At 49.8% G+C, this 24,993-nt stretch overlaps 7 protein-coding genes across 7 annotated transcripts; 4 read left to right on the top strand and 3 right to left on the bottom strand.

Annotated features, from left to right (window-relative positions):
- Window positions 1–1,932: 1,932 nt before the first annotated feature.
- Window positions 1,933–3,968, top strand: N7455_006678 (allantoate permease family MFS transporter; the record flags this gene model as incomplete). The annotated part of the gene is made up of 9 exons (XM_065605405.1): window positions 1,933–2,248; window positions 2,317–2,432; window positions 2,480–2,561; window positions 2,636–2,775; window positions 2,836–3,112; window positions 3,168–3,268; window positions 3,324–3,513; window positions 3,575–3,688; window positions 3,748–3,968. The coding sequence occupies 9 exons, from the start codon at window positions 1,933–1,935 to the stop codon at window positions 3,966–3,968; spliced, it is 1,557 nt and encodes a 518-aa protein (XP_065461259.1).
- A 1,344-nt stretch (window positions 3,969–5,312) lies between these two features.
- Window positions 5,313–7,981, top strand: N7455_006677 (uncharacterized protein; the record flags this gene model as incomplete). The annotated part of the gene is made up of 6 exons (XM_065605404.1): window positions 5,313–5,347; window positions 6,313–6,332; window positions 6,397–6,973; window positions 7,107–7,546; window positions 7,628–7,812; window positions 7,871–7,981. 6 exons carry the CDS (start codon window positions 5,313–5,315, stop codon window positions 7,979–7,981), a joined length of 1,368 nt encoding a protein of 455 aa, XP_065461258.1.
- A 763-nt stretch (window positions 7,982–8,744) lies between these two features.
- On the top strand, window positions 8,745–11,885 carry N7455_006676 (putative NRPS-like enzyme; the record flags this gene model as incomplete). Its single annotated transcript, XM_040958310.2, has 1 exon — window positions 8,745–11,885. The coding sequence occupies one exon, from the start codon at window positions 8,745–8,747 to the stop codon at window positions 11,883–11,885; it is 3,141 nt and encodes a 1,046-aa protein (XP_040811203.2).
- Window positions 11,886–12,112: 227 nt separating this feature from the next.
- On the bottom strand, window positions 12,113–17,142 carry N7455_006675 (uncharacterized protein). The gene is made up of 8 exons (XM_040958299.2): window positions 16,743–17,142; window positions 15,902–16,683; window positions 14,132–15,843; window positions 13,755–14,065; window positions 13,528–13,691; window positions 13,419–13,468; window positions 12,954–13,350; window positions 12,113–12,901 (listed from the first exon to the last, which is right to left on the bottom strand). Exons 1-8 carry the CDS (start codon window positions 16,935–16,937, stop codon window positions 12,151–12,153), a joined length of 4,362 nt encoding a protein of 1,453 aa, XP_040811219.2. The 5' UTR covers window positions 16,938–17,142; the 3' UTR covers window positions 12,113–12,150.
- Window positions 17,143–17,800: 658 nt separating this feature from the next.
- On the top strand, window positions 17,801–19,748 carry N7455_006674 (uncharacterized protein; the record flags this gene model as incomplete). Its single annotated transcript, XM_065605403.1, has 2 exons — window positions 17,801–17,826; window positions 17,873–19,748. 2 exons carry the CDS (start codon window positions 17,801–17,803, stop codon window positions 19,746–19,748), a joined length of 1,902 nt encoding a protein of 633 aa, XP_065461257.1.
- An 854-nt stretch (window positions 19,749–20,602) lies between these two features.
- On the bottom strand, window positions 20,603–21,803 carry N7455_006673 (uncharacterized protein; the record flags this gene model as incomplete). Its single annotated transcript, XM_040958281.2, has 3 exons — window positions 20,603–21,331; window positions 21,401–21,467; window positions 21,535–21,803. The coding sequence occupies 3 exons, from the start codon at window positions 21,801–21,803 to the stop codon at window positions 20,603–20,605; spliced, it is 1,065 nt and encodes a 354-aa protein (XP_040811256.2).
- A 1,196-nt stretch (window positions 21,804–22,999) lies between these two features.
- N7455_006672 (aminoacyl transferase sphA) lies at window positions 23,000–24,586 on the bottom strand (the record flags this gene model as incomplete). The annotated part of the gene is made up of 4 exons (XM_040958350.2): window positions 23,000–23,431; window positions 23,485–23,627; window positions 23,691–23,766; window positions 23,831–24,586. 4 exons carry the CDS (start codon window positions 24,584–24,586, stop codon window positions 23,000–23,002), a joined length of 1,407 nt encoding a protein of 468 aa, XP_040811226.2.
- Window positions 24,587–24,993: the final 407 nt, after the last annotated feature.

The raw sequence follows: 24,993 nt of genomic DNA, 5'->3' as shown, positions 1-24,993 counted from the left end.
TTGTCGCCGCTGTTTTCATCCGTGGTGCTGTGATGTTTAATTGTTACTTGGTTTCCGGTCAATTCAGATAGTGGCATGAAACAAACCAAAAGTCAAAGTCACGGATAATAGCAAATGGGACCTTAGATAATGGCTACTCAATCCAAATTATTATCGGTACATTGGAATTATGGAAAAGGTGAGGAGGACAGAGAACATTAGAGTTAGGAGTGAGTGACGAGAGGGAAAGAGCTATCTGTGACAGATACTTCCTTCTAACCTTGGAAGGTATTTTATGTGGCCGTTAACCTCATTGAACATACTCTCCTAAATTTGCCAACAACCAATCTCTACATCCTAAGGGTTCCTATGTCCAACCCAAGGCCACAATTGATTCCACGTGAGTGGTTGGGGTATACTCCAGGGTTAAACAAGCATACCCCGGTAGCACAACGGCACCTCAACGGCTAGTCTTGACCATATATGAGGACCAGAAGCTGCCATCTCTTGGGTTCCGTTTTCTGACATTTGAGCTAACACACACTTGAATTGAAATTGACTTGTACCTCAGAGACCCTCCCTTCCTAAAGCACAATGCATCTCACCATCCTATCACCCTTGGTCTAGCTCTTTCTGCAAACTCAAGCCCTACCGACAAACAACACTCCCGAAAGCTTTATGATTCCCGCTTTCGCTCCCGTTCCTTCGGGTGCAAAATACAAGCTGTGTACCCAGGGCTGTTGGCCTGCTGCTCTCCTCTGCTCGTCTCCTGCTGTAGTATGTATATATAACCACTCCGTTGGACAATCATTCCCCATCACGGAGACTAATTGCCGTACTCATCAACCAACCACAGAGCTCTGAAAATGCGAGTGTATGTGGCCCCATCAAATTTACCAGCCCTCTACTTGAGTGGTACACACGTAGGGAGTTTGGTACTATTAGTCTCGGGTGCACTACACCTGCTACCCAACCAGGTTGCTGGATTTGTTGCTTCGATATCACTCCTGTTTTCTAGGGCATGTTAGTTTATCCCAAAGTTTGGAACAGAGTTTAAACGGAATAGTTTATAAGGATCAATTGAGAGATCATACGTACCTAGGTAATGGCTTGGTAATCTCGTTCCTTGGGTAGAACAGTTAGACAGGCTTTGTACTCCCATATTTTGCCTCATATTCCAAACCCTCTAGGGCTTTTGCTGGTACCCAAACCGTATAGGTGCTAAATTTAAACCAGTTGGCATGTATATGCACACATGGATGGGATGATCTGACTCTGAAGCTTGGAAGTGGTGGATCGAGATAAGGGCCGACCTACCTATGTACATAGGTAAGACCCCAACATCGTATTATGGATACATAATGTAAGATACAACGCAATCTGGAGCACTGGAGAAGGCCTTTCAGAATACACACATGTGCAATAAGCGGATTGTGCTACGGTATGGTAATTACCAGGTATTTTAGCGTCCATGGGTTGTGCCGCGGCCCGCCAGTAACCGGGGGGGGGGGAAACGGTGTGCCCCCACGCATGTCCCCATTGTACTCACATGTACTTCGTACAATATTCCTCGACATATCACGCACTATGTCAGCGATTAAAGTGGGAAAGTCTCCGGCTATGGCACAACTTGCCACTCAAGATTGTTTTCAGAGTCATTTTACCCGAAGTCAATCAACCGTTCAACCGTCAAGTGCCACCAAATGTGTTATCGGGACACATTATTTGATGAAATGCCCGTATTGGGGTAGTTTCGCGCGGAGGCTCCTCTGTTTCGATCATCGATTGGGTCTATCCTAATGTGGTATACCCCTCATGCCAAGGGATGATCTCCCCAGTTTTCGGACTTACCCCGGGTCACACTAAGCCTTTTTCAAGGGATAAGTATAAATACTCGCGGAATGATGTCCGCACTGAGTGACTCTCTTCTTCTCTCATCTCTCTTTGCCTGCCATGGTTGATTCAAAAGACACACCGGAGAAGGCCTCCCTGCACCAATTCGAGGATACAACTGTCCAAGGTTCCCCATACAGCGCCGATCTCAAGCAAGATGGGCTAGTCGCAGATGCGGAAGCATCCAGCCTCGGCCCGCCGACCTTCGAGGGGGTTGATGAAAAAGCTGTTCTCCGAAAGATGGACATCCGTCTTATTCCCATGCTGAGCATGCTATATCTGTTGGCCTTCTTGGACCGTGGGAATATCGGCAATGCAAAGATTGAAGGGCTTGTTGATGATCTTAATATGACAGGACCGCAGTACAATTGGACTTGTATGATGAATCCCTTCGGTTGCGTGTTTTTACAAAAGAATGGCCAATTGACATTTGTTTGCGGGTAGTGACCGTCTTCTTCTTTACCTACTGCGTCTTTGAACTGCCGAGCAATCTGCTTCTAAAGAAGCTAAGACCCTCAAGATGGCTTCCTTTGATCATGGTCGCCTGGGGAATTGTTATGGTGAGCGCGCGCATTCTTTGATACTGGTCTCGACCACCATTTAATAGAGATGTTGCAACCAGACCCTGATGGGAGTTGTCAATGATTACGGTGGATTGCTCGCAACTCGATTGTTTTTGGGCGTTGCTGGTATGTTGATGTCTTCCCCCTCCCAAACTGTATCTTGTTCAGGTCAAGACTAATCATTGTATGAAACAAAATAGAAGCCGGTTTGTATCCCGGTGTGGCATACTACATTACACTCTGGTACCCACGCCATCGAGCACAATTCAGACAAGCTCTCTTCTTCAGCGCTGCCAGTGTCGCGGGTGCATTCTCTGGGCTTCTTGCATACGCCATCGCTGTAGGTGGTCTACTCGCTGACATCAGTGGGAACTTTACTAATGTATCTCCAAATTAAAAGAAAATGGACGGCGTGGGCGGATATGCTGGCTGGAGATGGATTTTTATTCTCGAGGGTCTTCTTACGGTTCTTGTGGCACTTGTAGCCCCATTTGCCATCCACGACTCCCCGGAAACTGCTACCTTTCTGACTGAAGAAGAGCGTCGGTTTGTGATCCACAGTTTACGGATTCAAAACTCAGCAGACGCGCGCGAAATTGATCAAACGAATGATAAATTCGAAATGCGCTATGTCATTGATGCTTTCGCAGACTGGCAGATTTGGTTGGGTCTATTCAGTAAGTTCTGTTTGCTTTGGGGTATTAAATGCATCATTGACTGATCCGTACAAAGTGTACTGGGGCATCACCTGTCCTCTATACGGCATTTCTCTTTTCCTTCCTTCGATCATCAAGGACCTAGGTTATAAGTCTTCGACTGCCCAGCTCCTTACTGTAAGCTCTTTATGTTACAGCCTTGTTGAAACGGATATTAACAACATCATATTAGGTACCAATTTATATCACTGCAGCAATTGTCGCTGTTATTGCAGCATGGGTATCAGACAGACGCAAGCAGCGCTCTCCATTCATTCTGTTCTTTATGGGAATGATCGGAATCGGCTTCATCATCTGTCTCGCATCTACTGGACGGGGAGTCCCGGGTGTTATGTACTTTGGTATTTTCGTCGCGGTCGTCGGTAAGTGTATTCGAGTTGCAAACTTCCGCATACACATCCCAACTAACAATAACACCAAAAGGAATATATCCAGCATTCCCCGGAAATGTCACATGGCTCAGTGTCAATATGGCAGGGGACTACAAGCGAGCCGCCGGTATGGCTATTTATATTGGACTAGGAAATCTGGCTGGAGGTAAAGATATCGCATCAATTAGGAATCTGAGATTCAAGCTAATGCTCTGTTCCCAACAGCCATGTCCTCAAACTTCTACCGTGCTCAAGATGCACCGAATTATATTCTTGGCCACTCCCTTGAGCTTGCTTTCGTTGTCGTGGGCATGATAGCTACCGTCGTTCTGCGTATGGCGTACCAGCGTATTAACCGGAAGCGGGATGCTATGGATCCTTCAGAGTATCCCGAGAATCCCGATTCGCTGGGTGATCGCTCTCCGTTATTCAGGTACATGCTTTGAGATAATGCGAGAGCTGATAATTGGATGGTATTGATTCAACATGCTGTCGTTCGCCTGAGCACGGGGACGTCTGGAATATGTTGGGACTAGGCTACGTGCTTCTCTGGGTGCCCCCATCATATAGACATATCTGTCTCAACTTCTATACACCTATGTACTGGATAACGCCTGGCACCCTATACCTTTCCCTTTCTATATTAGTGCTCACCACACTCATATTCCAACCTGATTTGTCAGCCCACTACGGGGTAGTAACACCTGACCTCGGGACTACATATATAGATCTGGTGGACCTTAACTTCGACGGGGCTAGCTAGATCCGACCCGAACCGTACCCGTTATGACAGGACTAAGAGTGGGGTAAGAGGCTCTATAAATTAGAAACCTGACATGACAACCGAAATGACAACCAACCAACTGGTTGTTATAGTGGGCCTTTTGGTAGAACATTGCTTTCTTGTCAGATAAGTACCCGTTTTGGCGGTGACCCACCTGCCCTAACATCAGCATACATGTATTTATTGAAATTCGCTATATCAATCTATGTAGAGATCTACTTCTATATACGGAGTCAAACCTCATTAGCTCCTAGGAGTTGGTTGGGTCTTACCCACTAGTAAGTGAGGGATGTCTCCTATCCTTGTAGGCGTCTGCATTATATTCCTCCCGAATAGGCCGGACCAATAAATACATACTGGTCTCAAGCAAATAAGACGATCGCCACAGCCGAGGCCAACGACTGGACCACGACTGGGCCCCTCGAGTGCACGAGTCAAAACACATTACGGATCACTGCTAACTGAAGACGGACATAAGCGGTACTCCGGCGGTATTCCGCCGGTATAGATCCAGCCACGACTTCAGCAAGAAATATACATACTTCCGAGGTTGTTTAAACAGCCAACTTTTCATACGTTCCAAGACTACCATCCTTGATTCTCAGTTACACTCATAGGTAAGTATAATGTATCGCGGCTGATGAATGGGCAAGGCTTATAAAGAATTCAGAAGTATCTCGGAGATACGCGTAGCAAAGATGGCGCAATTGATCGCTCAAAGGTGCAAAATGATACCTGTCAATGCATATGACTAGGGGAAAGTGTATATTCTCACCAATCAAAAAATAAACATAGCACCTTTTGACGTGATCGATTAAGTTACACTAGTATGCAGGAAACTACTCAACCTGGGAATGATCTCCCTCCCAGCCTTCTTTGGCTAGATTAGGCCAATGACATGGCAAAAAGGTTACATTGGCTCTAGACCATGTCAGATTAGTTTAGTCTACAAGGGATAGCGACTCCTAGATCCAGCGCATACCATTATAATACCCTAAATAGCGTTATGGATCTTGTTCTAGCCACAAGAAATACCGAGGTGTCAGTGCTTTCGAGTTTCTCGGAGCTTGCTTAGTTATTAAATCAATAATAGTACACTTGACCACTATATATTATTATCATGACTTGTGTTGAATATTCAAAGCAATCTGATTCCAACTTGCATGATATAGCAGAACAAGACCTTGGCAGGTGGTATCGAAGATTTGAAGATTTCATGTATCTTATTGAAGGAAAAAGTGAACAGCTTTTCAAATTGCCATCTTATGAGAGCGCTAAGTCAAGTGCATTGAGGGGCTGTAATATATAGTGAAGCTGACTGAGATTTTAGTTTTGATCTATGTAGAAAGCGGAATCGGATGAGGCTTTACGATTGCAGAATCCTACTAAACCCACACAAAAGTGCCAGCCTACAGTCTTCTATCCATGTTCAGTGCGACGTGTAGAGGACGTATGTGCTTCGCGTATCTGACGATTGTTGGCTTCAAGCAATGGAGACATTATCCCGGACCGTGAGAGGATGACGGGCGTTTAGTAGCGGGAGGTCTGCCTGATATGGAGTGAGACCAGTAATCCTAAATAAGTACCACGCTAGAGATGGGGGCCGGAACGAGGCCACACTATAACTAGATGAGATTCTGAATAATGGGCTTTTCTGCAAGATGTCTTCTTCCTAAACCCGAGATTGCGTGCAGAGAAAAGGTGGCTATATGCTAGGGCGGACGGCTATTACTTGAGATTTTCTTTCCTCCTGATTGTTTGCATTTACTTTTACTGTCTTGGTCTTACCTTTCCTCCACTGGGACTTGCACCAGACCAATCACCAGCATAGCATGTTAGAGAAAACATCGGGAAACCCGCCAAGAACCACTAAAAAGTCACGCCGATCCACCAGCCCAAGAGCCATAGAGCTGAGAAGGTGAGTGAGATGTCATTCATGAGTGTATGCCTTGGGGTGTGATGTTTTAGGACGGATGTTGATCAGAAGACGACAGGCATCAAAACAGAATCGCACAGCGAAACCACCGTATGCATCCACTTGACCTATTGTACCCTTCTATTTTGTACCATGTGCTGACCCTTCCTTGTAGGCCGAAAGGTGCAGGAAATAAACCAGGCTCGAAAACAAGCCGAGAGCAGCGCCATAACGGAAGAGACAGACCAAGAGACCCAGTACGCTAGCAATACAAACAAGCACCATTCACGCGGTGGTTCTGAACAACGCCTGTCCAACAACGACAGCACAGATAATCAGGCTTCGCAACCAGACGCCTCCTCGTCTATGACCTTTTATGCGACTTTGCCGCGCACTGGTTTACTAGCTAGCGAATGCAGCAACATGATTATGGCCGAGGATATGATGGCTAACCAGGCGCAGAGTGTGTCCTGGGTGGATCCGATGGCTAAGCCCATGCAGGAAAGTGAGAACTATATGCCGCAGTCTTCCATGCCACCTCAGAACTGCACATGCAGCGCGGCTACAGGACCCTGCATTGGCCACATGGAGAAGATGCGTATGGAGCTTCTAGGAGAGATAATATCCCCGATGCAACTACACCATGAGCAACCGCAACAACATCCCAATAATCATGTATCTGATATCAATATGACGAGGTTGCAGTCGCAGCCCTTGTCGCCCATTAGAACCTACAGCCGTTCTTCATCAAGGTGAGTTGATTCCTCTGCAGACTAGTCATCATCTCCCACCCCTTCCCATGCCCCCTGAAGCTGTTGATGCTCCGTCGGAATATAGTCTGTCACCATCTTGGCCATTTCATTAAAATTAAGTCTTCCTATCTAGCGAGTCGGCCCAAAGACCTATCTACTCCTCCAACGGATCGACTCATATGGGCCAGCTTAGCCAATTACCCTCTTACACGCCCAAATCCGCCGAGTCCCTCTTAAGCATAAACAGCCGCTCCTCAATACCAGATACCTCATCGAAACCGTCATCGGTGATTAACAAGGGGACAAGCATCCCCACCATATCTGCGGTAGAAAACACAAGACGTTTTGGTGCTCTCCTCGGGTCTATATCGGGCGCAGGGTTCCACAACTTGGATGAAATGGTCTTGGAGTACTACTCAGCGCGATTCGAACCCGGCAGCCTGCCTGCCATGGCCCAATGTGCCAGCCGCAGTCGTCGCATCAAGACCACGGTGCAGAATTTATACGAAGACAGTCGTCAATGGCCGCGGTGGGAGTCCCGGGGCCTCCATGAGAGTGTGTCGCAGGCGACTAGTAAGTGCACCCACGATGTAAGCCATGGGCACGTCCCATGACCACAACGAACCAGGGTGGACTAACAATGGCTCGCATTAGTTTCGCTCTGTCTGGGAGAGATGGAGCGGCTGAAAAAGGCCCACACATCGCAACAGCTATCACAAAGCGATCCGGGATGCCTCATAGTTGCTTTGGAACGTATGCTACAATCTAGCGCACAAGGTAACCCAACCATATTGGACGAGTTGAAGCTGTCAGAAAATGCCGACGCGGCTGTCGATGAGGTACAATATAATAGCATTTGCTCCTGCGTAATCACACTTAACTGACAATATCACATAGATGCCACATCTCTGGTCTCTTCTTACAGAATTGGTAGGACCTCGGGGCTTGTATTGCGATCGGATGGCCAAGATTATCATGGTCATTCTTCTTTATACGAGATCTGCTTAGAGACTATGGAAATGAATGACGAAGCGAATTGGATTTTAAGTGTGATTTTGTTTTGTTCCTTTTATGCTACTGGTTATTTTGGTATACGGAGTACCTTCAGGATGAGGCTAAATGAAAGCTCAACTCTAGTTTTTGATATTCAAGATATGAATTGTGGCATCGAAATCCTCATCCCTGCGTGTATTTTAGGCGTGCACACAGAACTGTCGGTATACAATGTCAGGAGTCATTGTAAGGAAGGACCTCGGCAAGGTCAAAGAATAGCAACAATACCATGCCGAGGGATGGCAAAGTACGGAGTAGTCAAGGTTCCCGAGGCGTATGGAGAACAGAGCCGGACGATACACACGAACTATGTCTGTTAGAACATCCACGATGCCACCTGCAATGTCAACCACCGGAGCTGCAATGTCAGCCAGACGGCCCATGTCAGCCACCGTAAGCCACACCGCGCTGTCTAACTTGGGATGGAAACTTGTGGCTAATTTCGGCATCTTCAAGTTTCTTCGATCTGCCTATGCATGACACCCATGCAATGTAAGGCTCTTATTCTACTACAGTCTAGCGCCATAATCATGCTATGTGTTTACAACATCTATCGCAAACATGGCACCAGCCTCGGAGGGATGATTGTATCTTCTACACAACATCAATAAAAGAAACACCCTGATCCTATTCTTCGAGGACCCAGGCTAAGCCAAAGTTATCTTGCCTTTTTGCTTTTTGTTCGACATACCGCGACATCCTCACCTCAGAAACAACAATGACAACGGAAAACGGATCGAACGGTGTTAACGTCGCCACACCGACAAATGGCGTTCACGATACTCAGTTAACAAACGGAATCCACGCTCCCAAGCTGCTCGAGGCCACCATAGTCGACCAATTTGATGACTGGGTTTCCAAGATTCCTAACTCAGTCGCTGTCGAGTGGCAGGGACAACTTCTCACATATGCGGAGTTGCAAACCGCCTCATTGCGTGTTGCCCGCGCGCTGCTGGCCGCTGGGGTCAAGCCCTACGATAAGGTCGCTGTCCTGACTGACATGTCCCTTGAGATGCTACCCTCTATTCTCGGCACGCTGCGAACCGGCGCTGCCTACGTACCCATTGACGTCGCCGCCTGGAGCCGGTCTCGCATTGAGGCGACCCTATTCGAGCTCTCATCTCCCTTCGCACTTGTTACAACGCCGGTGCCCGGGCTGGCGCTTCCCGAGTTCACCGTCCATTTCCAGAAGCAGTGGCTACGATCGCCGCTTGGCAATGCGGCCGAGCTGACTGCTCAGCTGGCTGCACTCCGTCGAGATTTCAAGGACGATCTCTTGTCATGGATTATATTCACGTCGGGAACAACGGGCAAGCCAAAGGGAGTCATGGTGTACCACAGAGCCATCCACGCGCTCGCCATTTCCTTCAACCACAGTGACTACCTCGAGTCTGCACTTGGCAAGGATATACGCGTCATGTTGGCCTTTTCAATCGCGTTCGACGCTTGTGCGGCTGTTGTCTGGAGCACCCTCACCAAGGGCCGTGCCATCGTCATGGCCTCATCGTCGAGCTTTCCGGAAGTAGCCACCACGTGCGAAGTATTACACCTGACCCCATCCATGCTGGCTTCGCTAGCGCCGTCAAAGGCGTACGACCCGGCCGTGTGTATATTTCTAGGTGCCGAGGCACCCAATATTGAGGTGATCCGCGAGTGGACGCATCCAGATCGAAAGATCTTCAACACTTACGGCCCGACAGAAACTACTTGCGTCATCAGCTTGGGGGAGATTGACCCCAACAAGGAACCACCATTTGGCGAGATTGTTGCCGGTGCCAAGGTCGTGCTTGTGGACCATAATCTCGAAGAGTGCAACAAGGGTGAGGTCCTGATAGGCGGCCCCAACCTAGCCGCTGGATACTTCAACAACGCCGAGTTGACGGTGGCCAAGTTTATCCAGTGGAATGGCGAGCGGTGGTACAGAACTGGCGATCTAGCTGAAAAGACCGAGGATGGAGATTTCGTGTGGGCTGGACGGACAGACTCGCTAGTTAAGAATAGAGGCTTCTTGATCAACATTGAGACAGAGGTCGGGCCGGCGCTTCTAAGCTTCCCTACCGTGCGCGTCGCTGTTGCTCTAATGTGGCGAGATAAGCTGGTTGGCTTTATCCAGCCGTCTACCGTCGATGTCGATGAGCTACGAGCGTTCCTCCGGGGGCGCTACGACCCATTTATCGTCCCCGACGATATTGTGGCCCTAGACAGCTTCCCTCTCACGGTGAATAGTAAGATTGACAAGCGTGCGCTCTCTACGCAGCTAGATGAGCGATTATTACACGACGATGAGGGTCTGGAGCAGGAAGGTAAGGAGTTATCTAGCTACAATGCTCTACGGCTCGCCTTCTCTAAGACGCTGCACGTCTCCACAAAGGAGCTTAATAGCAGCTCATCCTTCACTCGGCTCGGCGGAAACTCTCTAACATCCATCCGGCTAGCCAACCGTCTTAAAAAGTACGGATACTCGGTTATTGCTATCCAGGTCTTGCGACTAGACACGATAGGAGAGCTGGAAAAGGTCGTTGCCGCCATTCCTAAGGTAGATGAGACCGAGGAATATACGACCGGCCCAGCAGTCGCCACCGACGTGCAAAAGGGATTCCTCAAGAGGTCGCTCGACAATCCTGATTACTGCGCCCTCATCGGAACAGCTCGATACACCGGAGACCGTCTTGCCACCCCTACCGCTGATGAGCTGCACAAGGCCTTTGTCGTGGCACTATCAGCCCACAGCATCTTCCAGACGCGTTTTGGCGCAGGCAACTTCTCTTTGTCCGATCTTGGTCACCTGAATCTCAACTGGAAACAGGTCAGCGTGTCTCAGGATGAGTTTGAGAGCGCAATCCTGGCCGAAGAGGGCAAGGCTCTGCAGGCCATTAAAGACGTCGCCCGCATCGACATCGAGGTTCCTTACTTCGACGTCACTGCAATCACTGTCCCCGAACGCAAGGATGTTGCCTTCATCACTCGCGCCCATCACATCTTGGGTGACGTCTTCTCCACGGCCATTCTCTTCCGTGACGTACAAAGCGCGCTTAGGGGCGAAACAGTCGTTCAAGGCACTCGATGGGCCGACTTTGCCCGTTTCATGGAGAGCTACAAACTGCAGAACCTGCCGAGGGCTATTACCACGTTCGAGAAGATCCTCGGGCCGTTGCCTAACACGTCCATTTTGCAGCTTCCGGCGCCCAAGACGCCTCCGCATGTGGACCACTACGACCTGAAGATTCTCAACTCGCCCTGCAACTTCACCAAATCCGCGCTCGACGCAGCCACGTCTTCGCAGGGTATAACTGCCACCACCATGGTCTATGCGGCATGGGCGCTGTTCCTGAGCAAGATAAGCGGATGGGACCGCGTCGGTTTCTCCATTAGTTTGTCGGGACGCACAGTGCCCTGGCCGCCGGCCCAGGCCGTCGTTGGCCCCGTTGTGGGAAAATCGCCCTTCAGCACGGAGATTCCCGTGGCCAAGACAGTGCACGAGTGGTTGGCTGAGGTGCACAAGTTGACCCTCGATATTATGGAGTTTGATGGGGTGACGAGCTCCCTGCCTGAGTCTATGCGCGCAAACCCGAAGACAAACTCCACTAACGTCCTGTGCTTCCTCGACATGCCCCGGACATCAAATAGCTGGACGTTCAAGGACAAGCAGAAGCACAACTACTTGTTGGATTGGTACCTCTTCCCCCACGGGGACGGTCTCAAGACTGAGTTTGAGTTCAACTTTGCAAAGATTGACGAGGACTGGGCGAAGGAAGCAGCCAAGATCCCGGGACGCATGTTGGAGGGTTTGATTAATGCTGGGCCGACGAATTTGGTAGGAGACGTTTTGGAGTCTACACAGGGTATTGCAGGTTTTTAGAATGATTGTATTACGCAGCTAGTTTATATATGAGTCCAGACTCCACTTGCTACCAGTTAGCGCAGTAAAATCGAGCTGTCATTTGGAAACGTCTCTGTGTCTGTCTCCTAGAGACCTTTTGTGATACTATCCGCCTCAAGTAGACACTATGTAGTTAATCGGAGACAAAGAATAGAGAATTGTGTCACAAATTATCGAATTCCAAACGTGTTTCTACTCCATTACCCCAACAACTATACTCCCTATCACATTCACAGTATTATATCTACTTGTTTCCTGCTCTTACGAGATCACCAAACCTAGTTCCAGCCTCTTGTGCCAACATGGCCGGATTTCCCACCTCCACAATCTCGCCGGTATCCATAACCACCACCCTATCAAAGTCCATAATCATATCCAACCGATGACTGACCGCAATGACCGTGTAGCTCTTGAACTCAGTCCTAATAGTCTCCCGCATGATACGTTCCGTCTGCTGATCCACGCTTGAGCTGACTTCATCCAGAAGCAGGATGCCGCCCAGCTGCCCAGCTGCCCCAAACTTGCGTTCTCGAACGGAGCGTCTAAGAAGGGCTCTGCCAAATGAGAGCAGCTGCCGTTGTCCGGCGCTGAAGCTCGAGGCGTTCATCGCTGCATCTAAGCCGCCTCGTTTCTCGACAAACTCCCACAAGCCGACCGATTCAAGCACGCCCTTGCACTCCTCGACAGTGGCCTCCTCGGCGACATCGAGATTGTTCTGGACCGTAGACCCGTCAGGTAGGAAGACGGCTTCTTGGGGAACTGCGATGATGCGCTGGCGTAACACGGATCGGTTCAGCCGGTGAAGGGGCAGGTCGTCGATTATAACGTTCTCCGCCGTGGTGGATAGTGGATCAAGGAGCTTTAGGAGAAGAGCAACGAGGCTGGATTTGCCGCTGCCGGTACGGCCGCAGATAGCAATCTTTTCCCGGGAATTGATGGTTAGTTGGATATTGCGGAGAGCAAGGCTTGTGGTCTCGTCGTTTTGCTCTTCGGCGCTAATAGTCCAGTTAGCGTTGTGCTTTGTGGTGTATGGATTGTAGTTCTTACGAATATCTTGCGGAAACCCCCTTCAGTTCGACAACGCCGCACTGAGGCCATTGTTCAGGTGCGTCAATGTCCTCTTCATCTCTGTCCTCGGGCGTGACTGTCTCGTTGAAGGTCTTGAGTCTGGCAATGGCGCCAAGCGAGGTTTCAAGCTTGGTCCAAAACAAAACAATGCCAGCGAGGTTCTCTCCGAAACTCAGAAGACTGTATAGAGCAGCACCGGCGAAGGCGGAGTTTGAATGGAAGCGCACAGCAAACGTTGTCAATGCTACTGCTAAAATCATGACTACCACGTCGAGAACGACGTTCAACCATTCCTGGATCATGAGAAGGAGACATGAAGGACGCTGGCTTGAAGTAAGGAGACGGGCATTCTTCTGAACATCTTCGCGGATAAAGCCTATGTGCACTATGTTAGCAATGGTGCATCAAAACGGACGAGATGGAGGTGGGGAGGCTGGTACGTACCGAATGCTCGCAAAGTTGTGATGCCTCTAACAATGTCAAGGAAGTGCGTGCTAATTGTGTGTCAGTGATAGCAGCGAGGAAACGTGACGGTAGACACCCAGTTACTTACTATAGTGGGCTCTTGGCTTCCAGGTCGAGTAATCGAAGTTGCCTTGAAGTGCGTAGGTAAAACTTCTGCAGCACGTACAGCAGGGCGGCAAGGAAGGGGAAGGTGACGGCCAAGTAGGGAGATGCCGTGAGCATAACAGCCATTTGTCCAATGACTTGCGTAATCTAACCATTTATGTTAGCTGCTAGATCTAGGTCTCTTTGAGGCTTCATCATGCGTTCGCTTACCGAAAAGAGGGTGCTGACTGTGGCATCTGGCAGCTCTGTGTCAATGAGGTTCAAATCTTGCGAAAATAGGTTCGTGGTGACACCAATGTCTGTTTCGGTGAAGAAGCGAAGTGGTGCCCGGAAGAGCGTCTTCAAAATGTCGTCGTGCAGGTTTGCGCCAGCACGTTTGATCGATACGATCCAGATAGAGCAGCCAAGTAGGAAGAGCGAGATCAAGGCACAGACCTGAAGCAGTGCGTAGATTCCGGCCCAGTAAGCGGAGGAGTGTTTTGGACTTTGCGAATTTACGTCTTTAACCCAGTACGTGAGCCCTGCAATACATCGTTAGCTTCCAAGAACCCTCCTTCGGAATGCTTCCCGTGTTCGAGGGTACTTACAGATGGTGGAAAAATTCAAGAAGAAGCCCCAGAGGCAAGAAAAGAAAACGGCAGAGCCTGCGAGCAGCCATCCCATGCTCTTCATGTACTGCTTGTAGACGGTACCATCTCCAACTTGCCGCGATGCATCCGGATTGGGGGTAACAACAACCTTAGCCGCCTTTATCTTATCTACTGGCAACGAAGATTCCTGTGCGCTTGTTTCGGTGATGGATCTCTCCGAGGCAGTCTCACTTTCAGACGAGGCCTTCAACCCTAGACGATGAACATAGCCATCACTAGCCATTAGTCTGTCAAATGTGCCCTGCTCGCTAATGCCACCGTCTCCAAGGGCGATAATGTAGTCTGCCGCCTGCAGGTGGCGAATACTGTGCGTGCAGAGCACGACTGTTGTTTGGCGGCGCCTCAACAGTCCTTCTGGTCCAAAGACTTTGCGGAAGACTTGCTCTTCGGTGTCCGCATCCAAGCCGCTGAAGACGTCGTCGAGAATAAGGAAGTGGGTTTGCAGGTATAGAGCGCGTGCTAGTGAAATGCGCTGCTTCTGGCCTCCCGATAGGGAAATGCCGTCGGAACCCACGTTTGTCTCATCCCCTTGGGGTAGCGTATTGAGGTCAAAAGCGAGAGCTGTTGCTTCAATGACCTGAGTATATCTGTCCTCGTTTGCCGGAGAGAAGCCTACGATGTTCTCCTTAATGGTTCCGTTCATCACAAACGCGGCCTGGTCGCAGAATCCGACGTACGTAGGACTTGTACGTAGCGTCGCTGCGCCTTGATGAAAAGGAATTTCGCCGAGTAGCGCCTTGCAAAGTGTAGACTTTCCCGAGCCAATAGGTCCGACAACAAGCGTAAGTGACGATTTTGGTACCTTGGCGTTGATGTCCTGTAGGACGAATTTATCCTGTTCCCAGCCGAATCTTCCATTTTCAATGACCGCTTCGAACCCGGATGACGATTCGAGGTCAAGCAAGTCCTTCTCGCTCTTTTCAAAGGATGCCGTGACTTTGCGGAAGTCTTCACGAGTTTCACACTCCATGAAGGCCTGGATTCGGCCAATACAAGCTAGGGCAGAGATGACTTCCGGAATAGTCTGGAAGATCTGCGACAGAGGTTGCGTCATGAGAGTCAGGAAAGAGAGACTTGTGAATACCTTTGATGAGTCTAGTTTACTCTGCGTGAAGGCAAATGTGAGAGCCGGGCTGATAAGTAGCGGAATGAAGCCAAGTAGGGCCGCCCCGATATAGATCTTACGATATTGGACACCCGCCGTAAGCTCCTCGACGCGGAGCTTCTGCACAAAGGTGCGAACGGACGAAGAAAGGCCGGATATCTTAAGGTTTTTCATACTAGCAATCACAGTGGCTGTTAGACCAACGCGCTTCTGGACTAGGGACATCCATCTCCTTTGCGCTGTTCCGATAAAATTCATAAGAACAACAAGGCCAAGGAAGCAGAGAATCACCATGCCAATAGGAGCGACAAAGACAACACCGAGTTGGGTGTATAACATCCACGCGCATAGACCCACCTGGATCAGACTTGCCCAGATATCATGTAGTTGTCGGAAGCCTATTCTTATTCGCTCAATATCGGTGCTCATTAGGGTTAACGCGGCGCTATCGTCGTTGGTTCCAATGCGAGCTTTTGTGGCTGTCATGAACGTCTCAGTGACGAGGATGGATCTTAGCATAGTCCGCATACGATGATGATAGTACCTGGTATATGGGTTAGCGTCGGCTGAAACAATTTGCTCGATGATTAGCAAAAGCTCACCTATGGAAAGCCCAGCTAACCACAATCCCAGAGTAAATAAAAAAGCTAGCGCCAATGAAACCATAGCCAACGTTGTAGTCGAGCTTATCATGTGAGAGGTAATTGAGGAGCCCCTCGATAAACAGTGGCTGAGCAAAGGAAAAGCCGAAGAGCGCGAAGCGCGGGATGATAGGCAGGAGAAGGGGACCCATAAGGGTACGCATAAGGACTTTGGTAAGACCATACTTATCGCCTTTCATCTTGGTCACATCCAGATGTCGAGAGAATTTCTCGTGGAGTCTGGTTGGATCCATAGCACCGTCTAGGGGGTACAAATCATTGATAGTAAGAACATTCTTGTATCCACTTAGGAACAGGCGGTTCAGCCAGAAGAAGACACCCAGGGAGAAGATCCCACTTGTTTCTTCTGGGCTGTGCTCCTTTTTGTCCCAGTCAATCCATCTGGACTTTTGCTGAGATTCCAGCAGCAGCACAACAACTTTGATGGCCACAGCGGTAGTAAAGAGATTGCTATAGGCGCGTTCTGTAGACAAAGCTGATGATAGGTAAAGCGTCCTCGACTGGGCTGCATCGAAGAGAAGTGTTAGGAGTAAGAATCCCATTAGCAGCATAGATGGTCGAGGGGTTCGAGTGTGCTCAAAGATGCTCAGGGGCAGCATGGTTACAGCCGCTAACAGCTTGAGGGCTGAAGTCGCCATAAACATGACGCTGGCATGAAAGTGACCTGCGGCAGCCAGGATGACGAGCGCAATTTGAAGCACGGCGTACGTTATAATGGCACCCTGCAACGTAATCAGCAAGGTACTGTGTTTGTCTCAAATGAGGCTATAGAAATACATACCACTTTGACAAGTCGAAAGATGGAAGCATTGACGACAGCGGGTTTCCGAGTAAGGTACACGGTCCTCCATAATGCGGGTACTATGAAGAGAGCAGATGGGATGATGGAGAGAAACACCTGCTCAAAGTCCACGTTAAAGTCAAACTGCTTGCTGTTTTGCTCGAACAGCGAGCCATTTGGGGATGAGAATGGCATTCCGGGGTAGCCAACAAGTGATCAGGTTCCCGAGATTAGTTGGACCACTCCCAGGTGCTCTGGCGAAAGAACTGTGAGACGAGGGCCCAAACAAGGCGACGTGGGCAATGGATAGGGAGAGCGCAATGGAAGAAGGGGAGGTAGCAAGACGCAGGGAATGCCAGTAGCGGTGGGAAACCGGCGTTGCTGAGAAATCAACGGACCATGGCGCGGGAGACCGCCACTAGAGTAGTGGCACGCCAAATGAGGAAAAAGCACGAAATGGAGCTAAAGTAAAGGGCAGCAGGGATCTGGTGCTAGGGACCGGACACGGGGATGCATCGGAAATGGTCGGTGGAGCCGGTGTCAGCCAAAATCCTGCACGGTCATGCTCATGATGGGTCAATGATTCTGATTGGTATAGGACCCTGGACGGAAGATACCGAGTAGGATACGGTCAACATTTGGACCGACTTGGTGTTTTCTATCATAGATGTGGCTATGGTAGGAGATATGAAAAAAGGATAAATAAAAAATAAAACAAAATAAAGTACGGAGTACAAGATCTGCCATACTTGTAGTGTAGATTCATCCAAGGGGCTGATTCGGCGGTTCTATTTGCATTTCACGTGTGAGTCAACATCGGTAAAGATATTTAACAAAGAACACATACTTCATCACGCCACCAACTTATATCAATACCATGACATATATACAGCTAACGGAAGAGACATGGAAATCCCAGTCCTTTGTAGTCAAGGTGGTGGACAATCAAGGTATATATATATACATACATCTCCAACCAAACAGAAAGAAATATTAGAAAAGATGTTATAGAAATGCTAATTATTCCACTATATAGATCCAGTAAGGGTACTAGCGCGATGGAATATCTCTACATCGCCGGGAGGTACAGAGGGTCCGGTCTATTATCACAGCATCAATCTGCTGCTTAGACTGTCTGGCGCTACGAACCCTCGGGAAGCGGTCGACGCGTCTGGAACAGCCCTAGAAACCATTGTGCGTCACACATGGTCGTTTTCCACGAATTTCGTCGACGGGGAAGAGGCCGCCATCAAGGTAATTCTAGCCGCGCATGATGGATATGTATCCAGGAGCGATATTGTCCAAGTTCGAATGCAGCACTCGGAGCACGTCGACAGCGTCATTTTACTGTCTAGTTGGGATCGATTTATTCCTGCCCCGGCCACCCAATCGGAGACTCCTTTGCTCGCGCTGCTGGCCTCTGCTACCGGGGCTCTCTTGATTAAACAGCCGCGGCCGTCTACGCCCAAAGTGCTGCAGCTGTTGGAGAAAGAAATGGCCTTGCGGCTGTCCTTTGACTGGATTTTGCCGACAAAACCTCGCCCCTATCGCGTTGCGCTCATCGGCGGCCGTACCATGCCGGACCCGCAGAGCGGACAACACGGTTCGTCAGGATACTTCCAGGCCGCCCAGACCCTCGGCATATCGATGGTGGTCTACGATGAGCCAGGCCATTGGCTGGAAGGAGAAGAGTATGCCCATCTGCGCGAGGACTTTGTGCCAATAGAGATGAACAACCTCCAAGAGCTTCCGCACAAGCTGGCTCAGTCTATCGCGGGCAGAAAGGACAAGATAGACGGCATTGTTACCTTTTCGGACGCGTTCGTCGTCGTCACTGCGCAGGCCGCCGACCTGCTTGGCCTTCAGACTGAGCCAGCGCAAAACATGATGCGGGCGCACCATAAGCACCAGATGCGCGAGGTTGTTAACGAAGACAGCATTCAGACACTGACCTTGGACAGAGCCGACCAGCTCGACGACAGTGTTTCTGCCAAAACGCTCCAAGCGCTTCAATACCCATTGGTAGTCAAACCATGTCGGGGCATGAAGTCTAAAGGCGTAAAAAAAGTCACCGACGAGGCCAGCTTACGCACGGCCGTGCGCATGCTGGCTGAGGACGATGACAACCTAGTCGAGCAAGGCATCTTGATAGAAACGTACGTCGACGGGCCCGAGTTTGACGCCAACTTTGTCCTATTGGAGGGCCAAATCCTCTTCCTCGAGGTGACGGACAACTTTCCCTGCCTTGCCGACGCCAACGGTGCCACGCTTGCTGACAACTTCGCCGAGACCGTGCAAATTTCCAACACGGCGCTGCCTCCGGACCAGGTCGATGCTATACGCTCGTCCATATCGCGCAGCTTGGCTAAGCTGGGCTTTTCGTTCGGTATTTTCCACTGCGAGGGGCGCATGATAAGGTCGTCCATGCACTATCGCGACGTCGACGGTCAGGGCGGACTAGACCTAGTCGCCGATGACGCGGCATCTCAGGCTGGCGCAAAGCCAAAGCCTGATGTTTTTCTCATCGAAGTCAACGTTCGCCCACCCGGTACCGGCGGTACGTGGGCGACACTCTATACGTACGGCGTAGATCTAGGCGCCCTGCAATTTCTCCGCGCCGTCGGCGATCAGGAGCGCTTCCGATCCCTGTCTGCTCCATTTGTGTTTTCGCGGTCGAATCCTGGTGGCGGAGATGGCGCTCAGTGGTGGACGGCACACTGCATGGTTCCAATTCCCACACATCGTGCTCAGATTCGCATTCCGGAGGACTTTTTCGACAAGCTTTTTGAAGCGCTGCCCGAAGTGAGACCGTATGTCACTAGGGCGGAGATGTATTCGGCCCCTGGATCTGTGGTGTCGACCACAGCAGGGATTGGTTGGATCGCGTATGTATTGGTGGGGACGAGGATGAGCAGGGCCCATGCGCTGGGCGTGTATCGCCAAATCGCCGAGACGAGCAAGAAGATCCTAGATGCGCATAGCTCTGACTCCGGCTATGAGTCGTGACAAGTATATAATCACCCATAGCAAATAATTGCCGTCCTTGATCAAAGAAACCTAGAGCGTGATTGGAGCTCCGCAAAGCCCGCCCATAGCCCAGCCCAACCCAACCCGCAAATGGGCTGGGCTTTGGGCCCCATCTTCGGGCCCACCGGTGGGCTATGGATGGGCCTAAGGAGAAGCCCACTAGGGTTAATAGGCCCCCAGGTGGGCCCCAAACAGTACAAATATTCCGAGAATTCAGAAGTTGAACCCCCTTTTAGGGTTTTTGAAATTACCCCCGTTTATAAGCCTTATTCTAAACTTAATATTTTATTAATTTGAATGGTTTAGAATTATTTACTAGTTATCTCTCTATATCACGTTTAAAAACGCGAGAAAGCGCGTGCTTTAGATAATTTATAAATTAAAGTTCACTTAGAAAGTAGTAGTACATCCTAAACATATATCAAGCAGTAAAACAAACTTTTTTATAGTATCTCGACCTCTACTAGTCGGATTTTCTTTAAAATTAAAATGTATAATTATATAGCTACTGTTATTAGTAACACTGCATTTGAATTTCATAAGGCTAGTAAAAGGGTTAGAATACAATATTGTATAGCGATTACAAGATACCGGTCGAACCCATTAAAGCCTGTGGGTTGGGTTGGGCTTCGAAGGTTAGGCCCATACCTAGCCCACTGCTGGTTGGGCTTTGGGCCCAGGGTTCGGGCCCATTCTGGGCTTTGCGGAACGCTAAGCGTGATTGCTTTTATGAACAGCAGTGCTTCGACAAGTTCCGCAACGCAGTATAAACTTGCAATTGAATCTACAAATAAAACTACTGTTCCTAACCCAAGTATAATCATTGAATGTGCTCAAAAGCCCTGGAGCATGCGACTTGTATGCCGATCACGGGCTACCGTGGCCCTGTAGCCTCCGTTACCCACCAGTCTGTCATTCTCCTCCATCATTCCGGTCAGAAACTGCCCCGTGACGTCTAAGGTGCTGGGACTCTTAAAAACATCAAACTTGAAATCATGCCATCCCCTGGCCGTCCACGTCTTCCCTCTCGAGTCATTAAATGTCACGTCATCGTTTAGGCGTAAAAAGTAGGCAATGCTGTACCGATCCTCGTCCTGTTTGCCTTTGATTGGAATCACGCGATGCACGACGCTCGCTAGCTTGTCCTTGGATGGAAAGCGTAGGCTGTCGCCGACGTTGATGATCGCGTGGCCGGGGCGAGGCTCCAGGAGCTCCCAACGGTTGGTCTGCGGAGACAGGAACTGGAGGCCCCACTGCTGGGCGAGAAGAAAGGTAAGAGATCCTACGTCAGTGTGCTTGTTGTGGCCCAAGCTTGTTAGAGGCACGTCATCATCGTGCTTTGGGTAGCGCAAAAGGCCAAGGGTAGAAAACGAAGGCCCCGGGTCCGTATGGTAGGACTCGAAGCTGGAGGAGCCGCCAAGGCCAAGCTGGAGCGAGAGTTGCGCGAGGATCATGATCGTGATGGTGTGGGCGTTCTGGATGAAGGAGAAGAACAAGTCTGACTGGGAGGATATAGACGTTGTGAGTTCCGTCGAACCCTGGAGAAATTCTCGGCGGGAAATCTAACGACGTGCACAGAGACTGATTAGTCAATGACAACTGCGAGAGGCGAATAGGATAGGTCTTCGTACCTTGAGCGATTCATAGCCATCCCTCGTTTTGGGAATGGGTCCTTCTTCAGTGCCGATAGGTTCGTATCTAGAACATGAAAAAAACTTAAGTAACCATGGCCAAGGCACGGCTGAATATCTTTCGGGAAACTTACCCGTAGTTGTCACTACCATTGGCATCTTGCATCTTAACATCGAGAGGTTGCGTAAAGTATTGCTTCATTACTAGCAACAAGTCTTCCCATTGTTTGCACAGTTCTGTGTCACTGGTCAAGTCAAGATAGAAGAAACCCTGCGTCTGACAAGCATGCAGTAGCTTCTTGCTCTCAGTTGCATTTCCAGTCCTGAGAAGGTCAAGATGAATAGTGGGCAGGGACTTAGAAACGACCTCATCGTCAGGATCGCCAATAGCCATTGGCGCCATTTTGGAGGTTCTAATATGCCGTAGTGGATGGCGAGAGTGCGTTTAGTTGCGAAAAAAGCGCTGTCAAGTGCCAAGCTGGATAGGCGAGGGATTCATTTTTAGATTCAAACTAGGTTCACCTTTGGAGTATATGGTCCTCGGAGCCATTGCTCTTTCAACGGGGCCCAGAATGATCGGACAAGACACCGCAGGGTGCAACTATTCCACCGATCACGAGCGACAAGCAAGATTGTTGTCGCTAAAAAATGAGCTCATACTAGCAGGAGAAATAGGAAGCCGGTCATGCTGCTTGGTCTTATTCCCTGTAGCAGTCATGCTGTAGGGGATCAACTCGGCCATGACTGTCAAGCACCGTAGCCTCGCCACTGGAACGGAGAAACAAGGAAAAAAAGAAAGAACGCTAGTCATGTTTTCCGTTTTCCAACCTGTGGATGCGGTGGGGACATCAAATATGTCAGCCAGACCAAAGTCAGCCTTTAGCCAATAGAGTCTATCGGGTGCTAATCATGCAATGTCAGCCGTATCCCACACCGTCAGCCACCCCGGGATTTTGACTCCGCCACGAAGCTTCGTGAATAACGCAAATTCGGCAAATAACGTCAGAGTAAGATCTCGATGGATACGAGGCTAGGGAAAAGTGCCCTATCACCAACCTAAAAGTAAGGCTGGAGAGGTTAGTTACGGCATCGAAGATGGCCCATACAATGAAAAGAAGACGGGTGGTTCGCAGTGTCAGACAAGAGACAGAGCAAATGTGACTCTGCTAAGCTCTAAATGGACACCGTGTACTCCGTGTTGTTTCTGGCACCTTGACTAATGTTGGAATACCCGTGGACAGAGTTAATACAACATAGTTGGAACAGCCCTGGAGGGCATTTTACGTGAAGATCGTCGGACCGCGATACAGGCGACATATCGAGATTAGTCAGATTACCCGCACAGGCTGTCAGATTTACAGATTCGTGTCATTTTAGGTAGTTAGAGTCCATACCATACATTATTGTACTACCAGATTTCTATCAGCTAATTCTCCCATGTCCAACTTCTTGAAAATACTTTCCATAGTAGCTGAGCTATGGAATGGAAAATGAAGTGGTGGATAAGCAACAAATTAATCTACCTGAGAAGCGGACGACCCACAGCCCCCTCTTTGCCATAACCCCAGATCAAGCCATTGACTGCACCAACCAGGCAAATCAGCTCCATCCATTGGCCGTCTGGAGCGCATGGAACTTTCTCATGGCACTTGGTAGCACATTCTTGGATTCGCCCCGTTCAATTGCGAGCATCTCCTCCACCCATTCGCCGACGGCAGCGATGATCCTGTCTACCTCTTCCTTGGTGTTGTGCGCGTGGAACAACATCCTCACTAGAGCCGTACCCTTAGGCACAACAGGATAGGCCATGGGGTACGCGTTCATATTTGCCATGGCTAGGTGGACAAAGAGGGAGAAGTCATGGCCCGGCTTGACCTTGATGGGGACGACATGTGAGACCACAGACCGCGCCTCGTGATCCTCAGCCAGGGGTACAGAAATGAGACCCTCGTCCACGGCTTCCTGCCAGATGGGGTCGTCGAGAAGCGAGTCGAAGAAGTACCTTACCATTTCTTGGATGTGGTTTTGCTCCTATCGTGTGATGTGGTTAGTAGAGAAGTAAAAGCCAAAGACGCGCCACTCACCTTTTGCGTTTGGCCACTTGCCAGCAGCTGATAGCCTGCGCGGATGGAAGCCACCATGGGGACCGAAGGTGCACCGCTATAGGTCAAGCATCGTGAATATTGGGCGAGAGCGCTTCGTACGGTTTGGTTGCAGAGGATGACACCTATGGAATGCTCGTATCGACTCTATACGAGTTGGGGGAACAATATACCTAGGCATGACTTACCTCCGGTTGATCCTAACGCTTTACTGCACATGTGCACGCGAATAGCAATCTCCTTTTCTAACCCTAGCAATTGTACCTAGGAAATTTACTAGTTAGAGGACATGAAGCATCATCCCGGGGTCATGAAGGCGGAAACCTACCAGTCCCGATCCATTGGGGCCAATGACACCGTTACTGTGAGCTTCGTCGACGATGAACTGGGCGCTTCCATTGGGAAATACTTCCTTGGCGACAGCCACCAGCTCTTTAAGTGGGCAAAGATCACCCTCCATGCTGTATAAGCTCTCAACGCATATGAGGATCGACTTTTCGCCTGTGGTGAAGCCAGAACCAAGCTTCTTGAGCGACGTTAAGACATCTCGCAAGGAGTTTGGACTATTATGCGCAAAGGACAGTTTGTGCGCTGCCAGGCTAACTTTCATACCGACGCCGGTGCTAGCATGGGAGAATTCGTCAAAGACAATGGCGTCTCCGGGCAGCGCGATAGCCTCGAGAATGCCAATGTTTGCATAGAAGCCTGAGTGGCAGATCCAGGCCGTATCGGCGCCGTGGAAGGCTGCGATTTCGTGCTCGACCTCGACAATGTACTCGTAATTGCCGTACTGAACACGAGATCCTGAGGCGCTCAGCCGGAAGTCGCCACAGCGGGCGAGCTCGGCCAGGAAGGCCTCGCGAATGCGGCCAGTGCGACTGAGGGAGAGGAAGTCGCTGGTCGTGAGATCGAGTACGTCGTCGTCCCAGCGCGGCTTGAGCACGTTGAGGCGGATCTTCTCTCTGTGGGTATCCATGGCCTGCTCGAGCCGTTGGAAAAACGCCGGCTCGTTCTTCTTCATGGCCGGACGGCGGAGCTGCTGGCCCTTCAGCATCTCCCGGAAGAGAGATTCATAGTAAACCATCTTGTTGCAAGAGGAGAGGCGAAACGGGCTGAAGGTTTAACAAGGACACTAGCACAAGTACAAAAGAAGGATTGGATGCGAAATATATCCTTTAGGGGCGCTAGTATGTATACTCTTGCTAGCGATTTTTCGTCCCCACGCATCTATATACTGGGAGTAGACTTTACTGTTGACTTGCAAAAGACAGAGGTATAGGCTTATATCGGGGATAATGGATTTGATTTGACCATCCATGAGCACCTAAATCGTGCTCCATTTCCAGTGAGATGCTTGGGCTGTATCCAGCATGGCGTTGCTAGCTTACCTAGCCTTGAGCTGGCTGACATCGAGTGGCTGACAGAAGGTGTGCAAGTCTTAGCGAGGTGGGGTCTGTCTGTAGACCCTAACTCCTTAACCCCGGCCACTAA

Source organism: Penicillium solitum (assembly GCF_028829755.1).
Source record: "Penicillium solitum strain IBT 25940 chromosome Unknown utg000004l_segment0_segment0, whole genome shotgun sequence".
Classification (NCBI taxonomy): domain Eukaryota; kingdom Fungi; phylum Ascomycota; class Eurotiomycetes; order Eurotiales; family Aspergillaceae; genus Penicillium; species Penicillium solitum.
This window is presented reverse-complemented; position numbering and strand designations above follow the sequence as displayed.

What these genes read in the sequence shown, in the direction of transcription:
- N7455_006675 (XM_040958299.2), bottom strand. Translation starts at nt 16,937, where the DNA reads ATGCCATTCTCATCCCCAAATGGCTCGCTGTTCGAGCAAAACAGCAAG. An exon ending in TCTTTCGACTTGTCAAAGTG is followed by an intron (nt 16,684 to 16,742) that starts GTATGTATTTCT and finishes ATTACGTTGCAG; the next exon opens with GGTGCCATTATAACGTACGC. An exon ending in CAGTCAGCACCCTCTTTTCG is followed by an intron (nt 13,692 to 13,754) that starts GTAAGCGAACGC and finishes ATAAATGGTTAG; the next exon opens with ATTACGCAAGTCATTGGACA.